General features: G+C 58.1%; 1 protein-coding gene across 1 annotated transcript; it reads left to right on the top strand.

Annotated features, from left to right (window-relative positions):
- The first annotated feature begins 12 nt into the window (after positions 1 to 12).
- On the top strand, positions 13 to 13,844 carry PGAP2 (post-GPI attachment to proteins 2). Its single transcript, XM_032220174.1, has 5 exons — positions 13 to 319; positions 416 to 668; positions 4,952 to 5,058; positions 11,957 to 12,065; positions 12,705 to 13,844. Exons 1-5 carry the CDS (start codon positions 149 to 151, stop codon positions 12,833 to 12,835), a joined length of 771 nt encoding a protein of 256 aa, XP_032076065.1. The 5' UTR covers positions 13 to 148; the 3' UTR covers positions 12,836 to 13,844.
- Positions 13,845 to 17,724: the final 3,880 nt, after the last annotated feature.

Genomic DNA, 17,724 nt, shown 5'->3' with positions numbered 1-17,724 from the left:
TCGTTCCCATAGCAGCCGGGAGCAGGAGGCGGGGCCGGAAGCGGCCGTCGGAGGAGGCGGCGCCTGCGAACTACGCTTCCCGGCATCCCCGGGCGGTGCAGCGGCGGTCGAGGCTGCCGGGATCCGTAGTGCGGAGGAGGCGAGCGGGATGTTGCCGGTGGCGCTGCCGTTGGAGCGCGAGCGGGACGGGGCGCTGCTGCGGCTGCGCTTCACCTGGCTGGCGGCCGGGACGGTGGGCTGCCCGCTGGGCGGCTTCCTCTTCTGCCTGGCCTGGTCGCTGCTCTTCCACTTCCAGGAGGCCACCGCCACCCACTGCGGGGTCAGTCACGGGGGCCGCGGGGGGGGGAGGGAGGGAGGGAGGGGAGGAGAGACCCCCCCCCGCTGAGCCCCCCCCTCTCCTCCTCCCCCCCCTCAGGTGCCGAACTACCTGCCGTCTCTGAGCGCCGCCATCGGAGCCGCCACCCCCGAGCGCTACGTCTGGCGCCTCTGCATCGGCCTCCACTCGGCGCCGCGGCTGCTGGTGGCCTCGGCCTACTGGCGCCACTACCGCGGCTGCCCCTGCCTTCACCCGCGATACCCGCGCCTCTGCCACGCCGTCCTGGCCCTGTCGCTGGCCGAGAACCTGGGCCTCCTCCTGCTCACCTACGTCTCCTCCGCCGAGAACCACGGTAGGTGGGGGAGGGGAGGGAGGGGGAGCGCGACCCTTGACCCCCCCCTCCCCGTCTCTCCCCCCCTCCACGCCCTCTGCCAACCCCTCCCCCCCACTGCCCTCAGTCTCCTGCCCCCCCCCCCATATATACACACTGGGCACGGCCCTCCCCCCTTGCCCCCCCCCAGTGTCAATAGCAATAGCAGTTAGACTTATATACCGCTTCATAGGGCTTCCAGGCCTCTCTAAGCGGTTTACAGAGTCAGCATATCGCCCCCAAAAATCTGGGTCCTCATTTTTACCCACCTCGGAAGGATGGAAGGCTGAGTCAACCCTGAGCCGGTGAGATTTGAACTGCTGAACTGCAGATAACAGTCAGCTGAAGTGGCCTGCAGTGCTGCATTTAACCACTGCACCACCTCGGCTCATAGATGATAGATAGATAGATAGATAGATAGATAGATAGATAGATAGATAGATAGCAGTTAGCAATAGCAGTTAGACTTATATACCGCTTCATAGGGCTCTCAGCCCTCTCTAAGCAGTTTACAGAGTCAGCATATTGCCCCCAACAACAATCCGGGTCCTCATTTCACCCACCTCGGAAGGATGGAAGGCTGAGTCAACCTTGAGCCGGTGAGATTTGAACAGCCGAACTGCAGATAACAGTCAGCTGAAGTGGCCTGCAGTGCTGCATTTAACCACTGCACCACCTCGGCTCATAGATGATAGATAGATAGATAGATAGATAGATAGATAGATAGATAGATAGATAGATAGATAGCAGTTAGCAATAGCAGTTAGACTTATATACCGCTTCATAGGGCTTTCAGCCCTCTCTAAGCAGTTTACAGAGTCAGCATATCACCCCCACAGTCTGGGTCCTCATTTCACCCACCTCGGAAGGATGGAAGGCTGAGCCAACCCTGAGCCGGTGAGAGTTGAACCGCCGAACTGCAGATAGCAGTCAGCTGAAGTGGCCTGCAGTACTGTCATCCCTTTGTGGTGCCCCCTCCTCCCTCTCTTTTAATGCTCCCATCCGCACAATCTTACTGTGCGGTTCGGAATCGTGGACTTTATACTTAAAAGCGACCTGAACCTATTAGAACGATTCCAGCTAAGATGCCTGCGCAACATTCTGCACATAACTCTACCGGACCGGTGGAAAAACGAAACGGTATTGCAGCTGTGTAAAAACCAAACTACAAGCAAGGAAAGGAAAAGAGAACCAGGTTGTCCTCAGCAGAGGAAAATATGCAAATGTAACAAAGGTTAGAAGGGAGGGAAGGAGGACAGTAGGGAAGTCAGGATGGAGAGGAGAAAGGAGAGGAACAGGAAAGGCAGAAGAAGGGGGGAAGGATAAAGAGGAGGAAGAGAAAGAAGAGAAGGGAAAGAAGGTGGGAAGAAAGAAGGAGAGAAGAAAGAGAAGAAACTGGGGGAGGAAGGAGGGAGGGAAGAGGAGAGGGTAGTAAAGAGGGAAAGAGGGAGGGAAAGAAAGAGAAGGAGAGTTGAAAGGAAGGAAGGAGGGAGGAAAGGAGGGAGATTAAGAGAAAAGGAAGGAGGAGGGAAAGAGGAAGAGGAGGAGGGAAAAGGAGAGGGTAGTAAAGAGGGAAAGAGGGAGGGAAAGAAAGAGAGAAGGAGAGTTGAAAGGAAGGAAGGAGGGAGGAAAGGAGGGAGATTAAGAGAAAAGGAAGGAGGAGGGAAAGAGGAAGGGAAGGAGGGAAGGTATATGAGAAGGAGGGGGGGACCGAGGGAGGGAAAAGAGGGGGGAGGAAAGGAGGAAAGGAGAAAAGAAAGGAGGGAAGGCAGGGGAGAAGGAAGTAAGGGGGGAGGGAAGAAAAGGGTATGGAAAAGAAGAAATGAGGGAAGAGAAGAGGGAGGGAAGGAATAAGATACCTAACCTTTGATGTTTATAATGATTTGATAGTATGGGAATATCTCGAAATGTAGTTGTATTGTTTTTTACAAGTTATGGATGTTGTATTTTCTTTTTACCAATAAAATCTTATTTTAAAAAAAAAAACCAAACTACAATCGAACTTTACCTAAGAAGACAACGACTCAGATGGTTTGGACACGTTTGCCGTATGAACAACAGCCGATTTTACCTTACCGATCGATTAACTCGCTGTGACCGGATGGGTGGGAAATCGCACGAAATGCCCCCCAAAGAAAACGTGGATATCCCAAGTGGCTCACGACCTTCAACCACTCCATTTCTCGATAACCGATGCCCAACAAGCCGCCCTAAATCGGGATCAATGGCGTGCTGTAATCCGTGACGTCCTGCCCCTGGCCTTCACAATGCAACGGTCACCGCCTTATGGACGTTGACATTTACGAAGATTAAGTCCACCAGTGCAAGAAGTCTTCCAGGCCCCCACGCCTGAATGGGAGCCCCCCCCCCAGGAAGTCCAGTGCCGGCACCCGCTCCAACCTGATGACCTCCAGAGGCCACTCCGGTGAGGCCAAGGCCGGTCCTCCAGGCCAGGAGGCCAAAGGAAGCACCCAAGGCCCCAGCTGAAGAGGCCCAAACTTCAAGGCAAGGCAAGAGGGCCCCCCGCTCCCAGCATCCCCTCTGTCTGCCTGCTGTGCTCAATAGCCAGCTTCCACCCCCCCCACCCCCCCTTCAAGAAGGGCGAGGCTTTCTCCTCTCGGGTAAGATAAGATCACCGTCACGGTCATGTTTTGCTCTGGGCACACCCATGAAGACTGAAACCCTCTGGCCGGCTGACAAAAGAGGACGCCTACATCGCACACACAGGCACGGGAAGTATGGATACCTGCGTCCACACGCATACATACGTACCTACAAAAGTCCCTGTCCATCTTGAATACATAGAGCAGTGTTTCTCAACCTTGGCCACTTGAAGATGTCTGGACTTCAACTCCCAGAATTCCCCAGCCAGCATTCGCTGGCTGGGGAATTCTGGGAGTTGAAGTCCAGACGTCTTCAAGTGGCCAAGGTTGAGAAACACTGACATAGAGGGATAGAGGGAAGAGGAAGCTTGAGCCGAGGTGGCGCAGTGGGTAGAGTGCAACACTGCAGGCCACTTCAGCTGACTGCTAGATCAGCAGTTCAGCGGTTCAAATCTCACCGGCTCAGGGTTGACTCAGCCTTCCATCCTTCCGAGGTGGGTAAAATGAGGACCCGGATTGTTGTTGGGGGCGATATGCTGACTCTAAACCGCTTAGAGAGGGCTGAAAGCCCTATGAAGCGGCATATAAAAATCTGCTATTGCTATTGCTATTGCCTTCCCAAGGTTGATGCTCCGTGGAGCAAAACTGTGGCTGAATCTGGATGTAAGGCCCTCCCCGAAGGCAACAGGGAAAAGGGGTTGGGACGAGGGTGTGTGGCGTCCCAGACGCTCCTGCGGACTCTGGTCAAGCGTCGCTTGTGTGCCCTGTGCTGGGCAGATGGACCTGAACTGCCAATAATCTTCTCTGCTGTCCTCACCCTCCCGGCAGCACCTTCCTGTCCGGAGCAGAAATGCTTCCAAACCGGAGAGTAACGCAATAATCTGGCTGACCTTTTCTCTGCCCTGCGATCAGATGCGGAAGGCGGCTCCTCCACCTGCGTGATTTCCCCACCCGGAGCCTCAGGGCTTCCCTGCCACAGCTGCACTTCGGCCAAATCCATCCCAGATGGCTGCTGGGAGCCATTGGCCAACTCCCTGACATGCCCAGGAAGGGCTCGTCCGCCTTCGAGCTGGAGAGAGAACTGGGGACACATCCATGGAGTCATCACCCCCTCCTCACCAATACCCCCGCCACCTTGTCTTCCCTCCTAAATGCCACCCCTCCCTGTCACACCCCTTCCCTTTCTCTTCTTCCCTGATTGCCCTCCCCCCACACATACACCGTGACCAGTCAAAACCGCGCTCGACTAAGCCGCGCCCGATTAAACCGCGTCGCTGACATCATCAACAGGGCGACAACAGCCAGCGCGGAGAAAGAAAGGCGCTTTAAATAGTGCTTTGAAAGCAAGCGGATTCAACTTAAGGTAAGGGTTAGGTTTAGGATTAGGTTTAGGGGGGTTAGGTTTAGGGGTTAATTTTAGGTTTAGGGTTTACAGCGTGCTTCTGTCTCCGTGCTGTTGTCGCCCTGTTGATGACGTCAGCGACGCGGTTTAGTCGAGCGCGCTTTAGTCGAGCGCGGTTTTGTGGTGGAACCCACATACACACTTCTGTCCTTGTTTCCCCCATCATTCCCCCAGCCCCTCCCCCTCTGTTTCCTTCTCCCTCCCCCCAACCTCCCCGCCTCCCCCATACCGTCACTCTTTTCCCCCTTGTCTCCCTGCAGGTTTTCACCAACACGCCTTCGGCCTCTTCATTGTGTCGGCCCTGGGACACATGTTCCTGACCTGCCTCCTCTGGCGGCTAACCAAGAAGTATGCCATCAGTCCGGAGGTAAAAATGCCCCCTAGACCCCCCCTTCCCTCCCCCCAGCTGCCTTCTCCTTTGGACTCCCAGCTGCACCCAGGTTCCCAAGCAGCTGTCACTCCCCCCTTGGTCCCTTCCCCTGGTTTGTCTCTCCCTGTCCTAAAGACGGTTCTAAAAGAGGCGTTTTTGCAAACAGTCCCCCTTAAGCGTGGGGATTCTGCTCCCAGGCAAACAACCCTGGAGCCCATCCGGCCCCTCCCAGAACTCTTCTCACAGTTCAGTTTCAACCCCCCCCCCCCTCCCCAGGTCTTGGCCCTCCCTTCCAGCCTCCCTCCAGGGTTCATGGCAGGCCGGGGGCTTTAAGGCTTTGCCTGACCTCTGCTGACCCTGCGCCAGATAGGAGCCACCTGGCCAGCAGGTCCTTGGCCTTCCTTTTGTTGGGAGGGGCTGTTATGGCTGTCGCTCGGTGCCTCCCCAGCTGTAGGCGACTGCAGCTCCCAGCCTGGCGAAGCAGGTTTGATACAGAATCCTCCTGGGAAGCTGCTGGAGGGGGAAGGCATCCGAGGTCAGTGTCCTTGGCAGGCTGTCCCAGGCTGGGAGTTTCGCAAAGGGCCTCCCACTGCCCGTAGTTCACCCCACGTGGAGAGGGAGGGTGCAGCCTTGATCCTTGGAAGATACCTCTGGCTCTCTGTCGAAAGTGGAGGTGCACAGGGACTGAGGCCTCCGGGAAGCCAGGGCCAAAGGAAAGGGGGCGAGCTGTGTCCGAGGCTCCCTTCCGGAAGGCAGAGGCAATGGACACACCATTGTTTTAGTCGCCTCGGGTGGAAGATCTCCAATGAACTTTGACCCCATGCTGCCTAGTATTAGAATAGAATTAGAATAAGTTTATTTATAGGCCGCCCTTTTCCCTGAGGGGACTCTGGGCGGCTAACAACTTATATGGGAAGGGATACATACAGTAACATATAACATAACACGTAATTAAAAGAATAAACAACATTCATTCAGCATTCGGGTGGGGGCGAATCAAATCTTTACCCCCAGGCCTGACGGGTATGATAGGTATTGTTGATAGATAGTATGATAGGAGAGAATATTTGTAGCTCAGGGTCGAACTGTGTTGCTCTCTGAACTTGGTGGCTTCCTTGCTGGCCTTTCAGTACCCAACTAGGGAACATCATCAGCGCTAGAAGGGAGGGAGGCTTGTGGAAAGGAGCGGGGGGGCTTGGTACTCTCTGGGGTTGGTTGTTTTGTTGCAGGCGTTTCACAGCCCAGCTAGGGAACCTGATCAGTGCTAGCAGGGAGTGGGGTTTGCTGGTGGGGAGGACGATGACAACAACCATGAGATTCTTGGTCTTCCCTGAGCCTAGTGGTTTCCTTGCAGGTATTTATTTCATTACCAGCCCTCTGGCTAGCACTGATGACGCCACCTAATATGGCAAAGAAACGTCTGTGAGAAAAGCACCCAGTTCAGGGAGCCCCAAGGGCCCCCCTGCTTCGCTTTATCCTGGCCGTGTTGTTTGGCCTGGTGCCTGCCGGGTACAAGAAGCCCCTGAGCCCCCCCCCACACCTCCGGGCTCCTGCCTGTGCTTGGGGGCCGCTCTGGGAGGAGCCCCTGGAACTGAATCCTGGCTTTGGGGGGCTGATCCGGAGATTCTGCCGGCTGCAGGAGGGAAAGGATGGTCCTTGGCCACCAGGGGGCAGTCTTCCTGGCTTGCCTTGGTTGCTTCCTGCTCCTGCGGCTCCTGATTGTACTGGGTGGGGCTTAATTGGGGGAAGAGGGGAGGGTGCGTTGGGGTCCCAGAAGGTTTAGGGCAGAGGTCTCCAACCAAAGCCACTTTAAGACTTGTGGATTTCAACTCCCAGAATCCCCTAGACAGCAAGGAGGGTTTTTTTAGTCTCATACACACACATTTGCAAGCATACAGTTGTTGTTATTATCCCCTTTTAAGACTTCTAAGCATTCATTTTTCCATATAAAAAATAAAATATATGATTGGGATTGCTTTGCTTACCATCCCATACACCTATTTTGTTTTACCTCCACCCTACTTTCCTTTTCTCCCTCCCTCCTTTCCCTTTCTTTCTTCCCTTTCCTCTCCCCTATTCCCCTCTACCTCTTCTCTTTCCTACCCTCTCCTCCTCCTCCTCCTCTTCCTATCCCTCTCCTCTTTCCCTCTCCTTCCATCTCTTCTGGAAGAAAGTTGGGCGGCCCTGGTGCCCAACACAAGGGCTCCCCCCCCCCCCCCGGACCCCAGCCAGCCCAGCCTCTCTGCAGGAGGCCCAAGACCCCCACCCATCCCCTCCCAATAAGTCTGGCTCTGGAACAGGAGGCTGCTCCACCTGACAGGGTTTAATCCCAGAAATATCCATCTAGTTACTGCTGCCAGCCCTTCGAGGTAGGCCAGGAAACACGGCTGATGGAAAGCCTCTGCGTAACAGAAGGTTGGCTCGGTTCCCCTCGGAGTAAGGGAGGCATCCGGTGACTCTACTGTTATCCCTCTCTCCCTTTAAGGCAGAACCATTGGTCAACCAGGATGGCATAAGGGCCTTGGGCAGGGGGTTGGACTAGAGGACCTCCAAAGGTCCCTTCTGGCCCTAGCATTCTATGAAGTGAGGATCTCCTGCCTGCCTAAGAGCCAAGGTGGCGCAGTGGTTAAATGCAGCACTGCAGGCTACTGCTAGATCAGCAGGTCAGCGGTTCAAATCTCACCGGCTCAGGGTTGACTCAGCCTTCCATCCTTCCGAGGTGGGTAAAATGAGGACCCGGATTGTTGGGGGCAATATGCTGACTCTCTGTAAACCGCTTAGAGAGGGCTGAAAGCCCTATGAAGCGATATATAAGTCCACTGCTATTGCCTGCAATTGGCCTCAAGGCCGTCTCTCATCCCTCTACAACCGCAAAGAGAGTGCCACCCTTCGGCCCCCCAGGGTTACCTTTTGGCCGTGATCGTGATGGGGGTGACTCTGGAGTTATGGCTGTTGTGCAGAGGATGTGGGAAGCCAAGGGGGGAGCTGTGATGTGAGCCCAGGGAGAGGACAGAACAACAGAGCTGGAAGGGACCTTGGAGGCCTTCTAGTCCAACCCCCTTGCTCAAGCAGGAGACTCTATACCAGTGTTTCTCAACCTTGGTCACTTGAAGATGGGGAAGTGTCTAGGACAGTGTTTCTCAACCTTGGCCACTTGAAGATGTCTGGACTTCAACTCCCAGAATTCCCCAGCCAGCATTCGCTGGGGAATTCTGGGAGTTGAAGTCCGGACATCTTCAAGTGGCCAAGGTTGAGAAAGACTGCCCTAGAGCGTTTCAGATAGGGGGCTGCCCAGTCTTTCCTCAAGAACCTCCAGTGAAGGAGGATGGAGCAGCCACAACTTCTGGAGGCAACTTCTCCGGATTAAATTGTCCTCCCTGCCAGGAAGTTTCTCCTGAATCCCAGGTGGATCAGCTTCCCTCCGTTGCTTCTCTTCCTGCCTTCCGGGGCTTTGGGGAACAAGGCCCAATCCCCTCTTTCTTTGGGGCAGCCCCTCAGATACCAGAAGGAAGCTCTGTCTGTGTGTGTGTGTGTCTGGAGTCCTCCTCTCCGGTAGACCAGCCCTAGTGAGGGAGGGGGAGGTTGTGAGTGGGGGGGGGAGGCTCCCTCTGCCCCCATTGAGGAGGATTTGCACACAGCCAGCGGCACAAGCGCCTCCCCTCCCCGCCTGCCACTTCCTGTGTGAACTTTCACATCGCAGCTTGTTGTCCTCAGTTGAGCCTGAGCTGCACCCAGCCCCCCCCTCCTCCCAAAGCCCGGGGCCTGATCCTGTGGGCCCGTGCCCAGCCCAAGAAGCCCCAGGGAGACCGGGGGGGGGGGGCGGCGGGATGGGGAGGAAAAGAAAACGGGGGGGGGGACAGGGGGGTTTCCTTCGGAGATTCAGCCCCAGTCCACATCAAGCAGTGCTCGACTTACAGCAGTCTGAAGTTGCAACGGAGCTGCAAAAAGGGTTTTTTTCACTTACGACTGTTCCGTCATCCCCATGGTCACCTAATCAAAGTGCTCGTCAACCGGCTCGTATTTATGACGGTCGCCGTCTCCCGGGGTCACGCGATCCCCTTTTGCGACTTTCTGACTAGCAAAAGTCCCAGGGGAAGCCCAGAATCACTTAACGTGTTGCTGACTTAGGAGCTGAAGTGATTCATTTAATAACTGGGGCAGGAAAGGCGGTGAAACTGGGCGGAACTCAACAAATCCCTTACTTAGCGACGTAGGTTTTGGGCTCAATTGTCATAAATTGAGGACTACGGGTAGCAGATACAGCTAGTAGCCAGGATTTCCCAGGCGGCTCTTTTTGCACGTGTGAATCTGTCTCAGTTTGCAGGCGGGAGTCTGGCCAGCCCTCCCCTCCCCTTTCACCCCCTTCTCCCTCTGCTGCTGCAGCTGAGACCCCCTGCCTGCCCCTGAATAGGAGCCCCCTGAGTCGGAAGAGGTGCCGGCAGAGGCCTTCCCTCTGTGCTCTCACACTTGTGCCCGGCTTCTGTCTTTGCTCTTCTCTCCCAAGTGGGTGTTTCGCTTGAGGGAATTCCCAAAGGGGAAAAGACTGGCGTCCGAGGGAGACGGGGGGGTTGCAGCACCAGCTCTTGGGGGCTCAGAGATTGCTAAAGAGAAACGATGTGTGGGGGACTTTCTCAGCCCCATCCACAGAGCAGTTCCTTCTGCAAACTTTCTCAAACTGAAACCACCGCACGGGCTATTTGTGGCCCATTCGTGTGATGCTACCAGTAGCTGCTTCTCAGGGCCACCGGTGGTGCCTCCCCCAACACCCACAGCACCACCACCGTCTGCTCTAAATAAGCCCTTTGCAAAACCACCCTGGTTGCGCTTGTCTGCCTCGAGAGAGCCGAGGCAGGCAGAGGATCGGAGGGTGAGGTCTGCTTCTGCAGCCGCAGCCCTCCGGGATTGGCTCTGGCTGCAGCAGGGCCTGGGCTGCGCTCGGCCGCGAAGGGGGTTTGGGGAAGGATGTTCTCCAGAGGCCCCAGAAGAGGAGAGCCACAGAGAGGATGCGGGCAGGGGGGGCTGAGGCGTAGGAAGGACGCTCGCAGGAACCGGGAAGGTCTCCTTTGAGGAAGGACGAGGGCAGGGATGATGGGGAACCTTTTGGGCCCCAAGTGCCCTAAGCGCATTGGGGCGTGCATGAGCAATGCCCCGCAGCACCAGAGGCCCAAGGAGCAGCTGGCCGGTGCACACGCCGGCTGAGCTTCTGGTTTCCAAAGCGGCCATAAACAGCCAAAATGAAGGCATACGCACGCCGGCCGGCTGGTCCTCAGGTTTCCAGCCTGTGCATGTACGCCGGCCGGCTGGTCTTGGTGTGCGCGAGAGCCCCGGAAACCCGAAGAGCAGCTGGCTGGCTGTGCATGCCCGTCTTTTGGCTGTTTGTGGCCGCTTTGGGGGCTGAAAAGCAGAAGAGCAGGGGCCGATGGCACCCGTGCCCACAGGGAGGGATCTCGTGCCACCTCTGGCTCATAGGTTCACCATTACGGGAGATATGGGGCTGGAGCGACGGCACCTTCCAGTATCTGAAGGGCTGCCAAAGAGGGGAGGGGGTCGTCCTGTTCTCCAAAGCCCCTGAAGGCAGGATGAGGAGCAACGGGTGGACGGTAACCGAGGAGGGAAGCAACCTGGCAGGGAGGACGATTACGCGGGGGAACAGAAGTCGCCCCCGGGAGTTACAGGTCCTGCATCCCGGGGGGCTTTGGGGAAAAGGCAGGGCAGCTGTTTCACAGGGACTCGGGGGGGGGGGGTCTCCGGCCGAGGCCCCTTCCAGCCGCTGAGGTTGCAGGTCTGGGGGAGGCCCAGACCCTTCTAGCCCTGCATTGAGGGCTCCGGCCAGAGGCCCCAGCAAAGCTGACCAGCAGCTGGACAAAAGCTCTCCTTCTGGAAGAGTCTTTCTCCCCTCTGCCATTCGGCAGTTTTCCACCCAGGGGGCAGGGAAGCCGCGGGGCGGGGAGGGGGCTGAGTTTCTGGAAACTGCCTGGAATGAGCAGGAGGGCAGGGTCAGTCCGGAGGAGGAGGAGGAGGAGCTCCCAGTCCTCATTCTCTGGGCCTGCTTCCCCCTGAAGCCTCCCACGGAGCCTGCAGAGAAGCAGGGGGTCCCCGTTCAGGGACCGTTCAGAGTTACAACATCACTAAATGAAAGTGACTGATGACCACGTTTCACACTAACGGCCGTTGTAGCATCCCCGCAGTCACGTGGTCCGAATCCAGGGGCTTGGCATACTAGCGATGGTCACGTGATCCCCTTTTGGTGACCTTCTGGCAAGCAAAGTCTGTGGGAGGCCAGATTCACTTAACAACCGGGCTACTCACTTATTGACTGCGGTGATTCGCTTAACACCTAAGCAGTGGGGGGGGGGTTTGCTAATTTTTTTACTACCAATTCGTGCATCCTCCCCCCCCTGCGCATGACGCATGTGCGGCAGTGTCTGGCCGGGTGGGCGGAACCACCGATCCAGGCCGAACCAGGAGCAACGCCCCCCCCCCCGCAGCTAAGGCAAGAAAGGGGGCAAAAGGGTCAAAGCTCACTTAACAAACGTCTCGCTTAACAGCGGAGAGGTTGGGCTCAGCTGGGCTCGTCAGTCCAAGGTGGCTTTTTGTAGGGATGAGGGAGTTCAGCTCTGACAGTTTCAGCCTTGCCAGATGTGGAGGACGTCCAGGGGTTCCAATCGCAATCGAGGTAGCCCCCCTGCGCCCCCCCCCCCGACCCTATGCTTTCCTTTCTGCTTGCAAAGGGGAAAAGAGAGACCCCCATGCGCACCCGGTGGGCGTCCCAGGGTGGGCTGGCGACCGAGGGGGGGGGGCGCAGAGGAGGGGGCTCCCTTGAGCCTTGGCCTGGGGCTGAAGGGGGTGGGGTGTGGGGGTGTCCAGGGGAAGTCACCCCGCTCTCTCTCCGCAGGAGCGCAAGTCCTACAAGTGGAAGTGGAGGCTCTCCCTCTTCAACCTGCTGACCTTCCTGATGGCCGTCTGCTGCTACTCCCGCCACAACCTCTACTGTGAGGCTGGAGGTGAGGCAGCCCCCCCCCCCCCCTTCTCCAGACCCCCGCTCTGCCCTCTGCCTCCCCTTCCCGCGGCTGGAGCCTCCAGAGGGGGTGGGGGCTCCTGGAGCTGAGCCCCCTGGGAGTCAGGCCGGGCGCAGGGCGGCAGAGGAGAGGAATTCCGCTCCAAGGGCCTTCCGAGACATGGAAACAGGCCCTTCGAGATCAGCCCGTTAAATCGGGAGGGAGGCCGTTTCGGAGGCACGAATCTCTTTACGGAGGGAGGTTTATTAAAGCCAGGAGGCCCTCCTTGGGGGCCCACACCTTTTATGGGGTGCAAAGCAAGCTTTCCGTGGCCAATGATGCAAAACAAACGGGGGCTTCGGGTCCGGGGAGCTCAGAAGCTTTAGGCCCCCGAAAGCCCCGCAGGGAGGCTTTCTGCGCATGGCCAGGAACTCTCTTGCCTGCCAGAAGGGAGGAGGGGGTGCGGACGTTGAACGCAAGCGGAGTCCCCGGCGTGGACCAGGACGTCCCGGGCAGGGTGGGTTTTGCTTCCTATCGGGGCTCTCCAAACTTGGCAGGATTCCCCCAGCCAGGGCCAGACTAGAAGACCTCGGAGGCCCCTTCCAGCCTTGAGACGCCCCGTCCTGCCTCTGCTTCCTCTTGCAGTGTACACGATGTTCGCCTTCCTGGAGTACCTGGTGGTGCTGTCCAACATGGCCTTCCACATGACCGCCTGGTGGGACTTTGGCAGCAAAGAGCTGGTGGTCAGCCCCCAGCTGGAGGACAAGCGCTTCTAGCCGGGACTGGCCGGCCAGCTGGTGGAGGAACCTCTCCATGGGGGGGGGGAGGGGGGCAATGCCGCTGCTTTGGGAAGGGGAAGAGGGAGCCCCCCCCAGGAAATGACTCTCCCAGCCCCCCCCCCTGCTGCTCTCCAAAGGACATTGGGAGCCACTGCCTACTGGGGGGGGGGGATTTATGCTCCAGGGTGGAGGGGGCAGGGCCCCCTCCCGTTCCATGGGAAAGGCTCCCTCCTGGGGGAGTGGCGCCTGGCCCCCTTCGGCCGTCAGTTTCCCCCATTGGGGTTTTTGCTGTCCCTAAGGAAGGTGACAGCAGGGTTGGGTCCTGGGGGTGGAGCAGATGGGCAGGAGGGGTTGAGGTCCTTGAGGCTCTCCCCTCCCCTCGGGTTTTAGCTTTTGTGTTGATATCCCCAGGCAGGGGGGAGGGGAGGGGGGGCTGCTGTGATGTGATGGTGCTAACCTCCCTGCTTCGGCTCCCTTCCCTTCCAGAGACGGGGGGGGGGGGGGGCTGGGGAAAGGGTCGAAGGGCGTCTTGTGTGGCTCCTCCCGTCAAAGGTGCAGATGTGGAGGAGAACCAGGCTGCTGTGCGGTGGCTGCTGCGTGGCCGGAACGGGCTTGCACCACGACCAAAGGAAGGGGCTCTGCTAAACGGTTGGGCCCGGGGGAGGCCGGACAAGGCCCGGGGCTTCCTCTGGAGCCGGGATGGGGGTGGGATGGGGGGGGGGAGAGAGAGAGAGATGGATTCGCTCCCCTCCAAGTCCCTTCCCCCTATCCCCCCCCCCCAGGAGAAGGGAGGCTGAGCGGAGGGGAGGCTCCTCCGCTGGCCCCGACCCCAAATGCGTCCTCTGAAGGTCAAGGCCTTCGGACAGGGGCCCCCCTGACCCCCCCCCCCGAAGCGGTTCCATCCCCTCTGCCTCCCGTCTCCGTGCAGAAACATTTGACTTCACAGATCATGTGTTTTCATCTACTTTTTACTCTCCCCACAAAATAAAGGAGTATTTTTTTAAAAGGAGGGCTCTCTGGGTGGTCTTAGAGGAGGGGGGGCAGGGGGGGTTGACCTTTTTGGCTCCAATCTTACACCGGTCCGTTCCTTCCCTCCTCCCTCTCTCGCTCTGCAGCCACTCAGGGCTTTTTACAGCCGGGGAAGCATCTGGGGAAATGGAGAGGGGGTGAATTGTTCTCCCCCCCCCCATTGGAGGAAACCTGGCTAGGGAATTCTGGGACTTGAGGTCCATCTCTCTTCAAAGTTGCCCAGGCTGAGAAACCCTGGAGGAAAGGGCCCTTCTGGCCCCAGGCAACTCTATCATTTGTGGCAGGCTGGGGAATTCTGGGAGTTGAAGTCAAAGAGGCGCAGGATGGAAGAGATCCTGCATCCAGCTCTGGGCCTCCAATGCTTCCCAAAAGGGGCCGGGGAGGAATCGGAGTGAATTCGGGGGGGAGGGGGGGCTGGAGACCCAAGTCCCATGGGGCACAGCCACAGCCATGTCTTCCACCTGCGCAAGGGACCCCCAAGGAGGGAGAGGAGACCCTCTTCAGAGGCCTCCAGAAGGCCTGGCCTGGGTGGGGGGGGCAACAAATTACAGGGAGCCCTTGACTTACAACAGTTCACTTAGTGACCGTTTGAAGTTACAACGGCACTGGAGAAAGTGACTTATGACTAGTTCAACATCCCCGTGGTCACATGATCAAAATTCATTAGCAGTTGGTTCATATTTACGACGGTCGTAGTGTCCCAGGGTCACGTGATCCCCTTGTGTGACCTCCTCACAAGCAAAGTCAAGGGGGAAGCCGGATTCACTTAAGGACCATGTCGCTAACTTAGCCACTGCAGTGATTCACTTAACAACTGTGGCAAGAAGGGTCTTAAAACGGGCAAGGCTCCCTTGACGACGTACATTTTGGCCGCAGTTGTGGGTCGTAAGCCAAAAACTACCTGTGACGCTCAAAGGCCAGGCGAGGCATCGCGAGGCGTTTCATGAGGGCAAGAACTGTTGGCCCGTGGAACACAGCGCCACATGATGGGCGGGGGGGGGAATCCTCCTTTGCTGGGAAGGATGCTCTAGGCCAGTGTTTCTCAACCTTGGCGACTTAAAAGTCCTGTGGACTTCAACTCCCAGAATCCCCCAGCCAGCTATGCTGGCTGGGGGATTCTGGGAGTTGAAGTCCACAGGACTTTTAAGTCGCCATGGTTGAGAAACACTGCTCTAGGCGGAGCCAGCCTGGAAGTGGGTGTGGCCAGAAGTTGCCATTCAGCCCCCAGAGGTGCAGCCTTTCCAGCCTCCTTGGGATCCGGTGATCCCTGTGGTGGTGGTGGGGGGACCTTTTCAAAGGAGCCCCTTCTCTGCAGAGACCACCGGCTTCAAACCTGGCAACTTCCAAGGCTGGTGGGCTTCCACTCCCAGCTTGGCTGGCTGAGGAACTCTGGGAGTGGAAGCCCACCAGTCTTAAAGTTGCCAGGTTTGGAGATCCCTGGAATCATAGGCTGTCAAAGGGGGGGGGGGGATCTTGACGTCTGCTCCCCCCCCCCGGGGCCTGTTTTGAGGAGGAGGCCTCGGGGGTCCCGAGTTCAAAATCCACCTTCCAGTAGATGAAAGCCACCAGATGACACCATTGAGTGGAGGTTCCACCTTGTTTTGGACCTTGGAGAAGTGTTACGGGGGCTGCCCCTCCATCTCCCCCTCCCCAGACTGAAATCCTTTGGGGCGGGGGCCCCATTCCCCATCCTGCACCAGCCGGCCTGCCACAAGATGCCCAGCCCAAACGCAATCGAGCCATGAAATGCCAGCCGTCCTTTCTGGGACATTTAGAAAAGGCAGACTCTGGATCCTTCCTCAAAGCACCGGAGCCTTGATGGAACCTCCATGGGCAGGAGCAGTGAAGCGGAATGAGTTGCTTTGAGTGACTGGGCCCCCTCGGTCCTTTGCAGCTGGCCAATGGAAAGGGACCCCTCGTGGGGGGGGGGGAGGACAACTGGCTCGATTATTATTCAGAGATTGCTACTGCTCCATTATCATTGATGCTATTGCAAAGAATAGCCGGGGGGGGGGGGGGGCAAGGTCCAGAGTTACCTTTCCTTAAGTTCTCCCGAGTTGTCCTGGGCCCCTGGATAACACAGACCCCCGCCTCGACCCTGGAAGGAGCCTCAAAGACACCGGGGGGGGGGGCAGTTGCCATCTTTATTGAGGGGGGGGGTTGACAAAAAGAGCCCCCCCTCCCCCTGAGTCTCCCAGGCCAAAGGCTGGAGAGGCCGCTGCTCTTGGGCGTGGTCAGCTGGACAGGAGGAAGCGCCGGTTGGGCAGGGGGGGCGTGTGGGCAGCGAGACCCCCATATTTCCTTCCGGGAGGGATGATTCACCACGAAGGGCTGAGAGCCGTAACGTCTGAAAGTCTACCTGAGCAGGGAGAATCCTGACTTCCAAGCCGTTCCGGCAGGTTTCTAGTCCCTACGAGAGTGGAACCTGGCCGGCCAATGACTGGGCCTCGCCAAGGGTGTCCGGGAAGTCCGAGAGAGGTTGGGGTTGAACTGAGGCGGGTGGGAAGCAGCTGGACTTGGGGTCTTTCCTCTTTCAAGACAAAGCGTGTGCAGAACCGGGCTCTCTTGGGTGGCCATGCGCAGGGAGCCTCTCTCGACGTGCTCAGGGGATGCCCCGTGACCTCTGGCAGTGGGAGGAGGCGGAGGAGGAAAGGCCTGGGCTGCAGAGTGGGAAGCCCGCGGAGAGTCTGCGCACAAGGAAGGCGGCGGAAGCACTGAAAGCGGAGCGTTTCCTTTGTAAACAGGATGTGGAGGAGGAGGAGGAGGTGGCAAAAGGGGCATCGCGCTTGGCAGCTGCCACAACTCCCCCATCTTTCGACTCTGCAAGGTGCACCTGGCCTCCCTCCACAGTCCGAGGGACCCTTCGGCTGGGCGTCGCTGAGTACGAGGGACTGGGGCGCTTTCGGTTTCACCCTCCTTCTCCTGGGGCGGATTTTCTGCCAAGAGGGAGCGAGAGAAAGCGGGTCGCTTGGCACCTCTGCCCGGGAAGAGCAGGGCAAGGGGGGGAAGGCCGGGGTGTGTGGAGGAGGAGGAGCATCCTCTGGGTCTCCGGAGCCTCTCCGTCCCCCAGTGGCCCCAGAGGGGCTTTTCCAAGGGGCCCCTGGACGCCCCGGGTTTTCTTCCTTCGAGGGGCTTCGCTTCGGCTCCGGGAGCAGCCAAAGGTCTTCAAGGGGGACCCCAGGAAGCCCAGCTGCCCCTTGGAAAAGCCCCTCCGGGCGCCTCTCCCGGACACCACCCAGGGAACGGGGAGCTTTGCCAAGGCCGTCCTCTAGCTGCCACCACCCTTTAGCGACCAAAGTTGCAACAGCCCTGTAAAATGCGACTTATGACCAGTCCTTGTTCTTACGACCATTCCCGCATCCCCACAGCCCCCTGATCCAGATCCGGGCCCTTGGCCACCGGCTGGTGCTTACGGCAGTTGTGGCATCCTCTCGGGCCCACGTGATTGCCACGGGCGACTTCCTCAGCCGGCTCCTGACGAGCAAAGTCAATGGGGGACGCCAGATCTGCTTAACGGCCGCCTGGTTCTTTGAACGGCAGTGATTCACTTAACCGTGGAGCCCCGGCGGCCCAGTGCTTAGAGCGCAGCATTGCAGGCTGACTCTGCCCACTGCCAGGGGTTCGATCTTGACCGACACAAGGTTGACTCAGCCTTCCGTCCTTCTGAGGGCTGTGAAATGAGACCCAGATTGTTGGGTCTCCTCTTGAGCTGCGGGTTGGACTAGAAGACCTCCAAGGTCCCTTCCAACTCTGCTATTTTGCTTGTTAAATGAAGCTGGCTGTGTAAAACCGCCGAGGGAAACCGCCCTGAAGCCCTGTGGGGTGGAATGGAAGGCGAAGGGCTGTAGCTGTGGCTT

This window comes from Thamnophis elegans, chromosome 6, assembly GCF_009769535.1.
Source record: "Thamnophis elegans isolate rThaEle1 chromosome 6, rThaEle1.pri, whole genome shotgun sequence".
NCBI classification, from domain to species: Eukaryota; Metazoa; Chordata; class Lepidosauria; order Squamata; family Colubridae; genus Thamnophis; species Thamnophis elegans.
Note: the sequence above shows the minus strand (reverse complement) of the source record. Positions and strands in the feature narration are given on the sequence as shown.

Excerpts from the sequence above, each read along its gene's own strand:
- PGAP2 (XM_032220174.1), top strand. The coding sequence starts at position 149 with ATGTTGCCGGTGGCGCTGCCGTTGGAGCGCGAGCGGGACGGGGCGCTG. Across the intron at positions 669-4,951 it reads CTCCTCCGCCGAGAACCACG|GTTTTCACCAACACGCCTTC; the intron begins GTAGGTGGGGGA and ends GTCTCCCTGCAG. Across the intron at positions 12,066-12,704 it reads CCTCTACTGTGAGGCTGGAG|TGTACACGATGTTCGCCTTC; the intron begins GTGAGGCAGCCC and ends TTCCTCTTGCAG.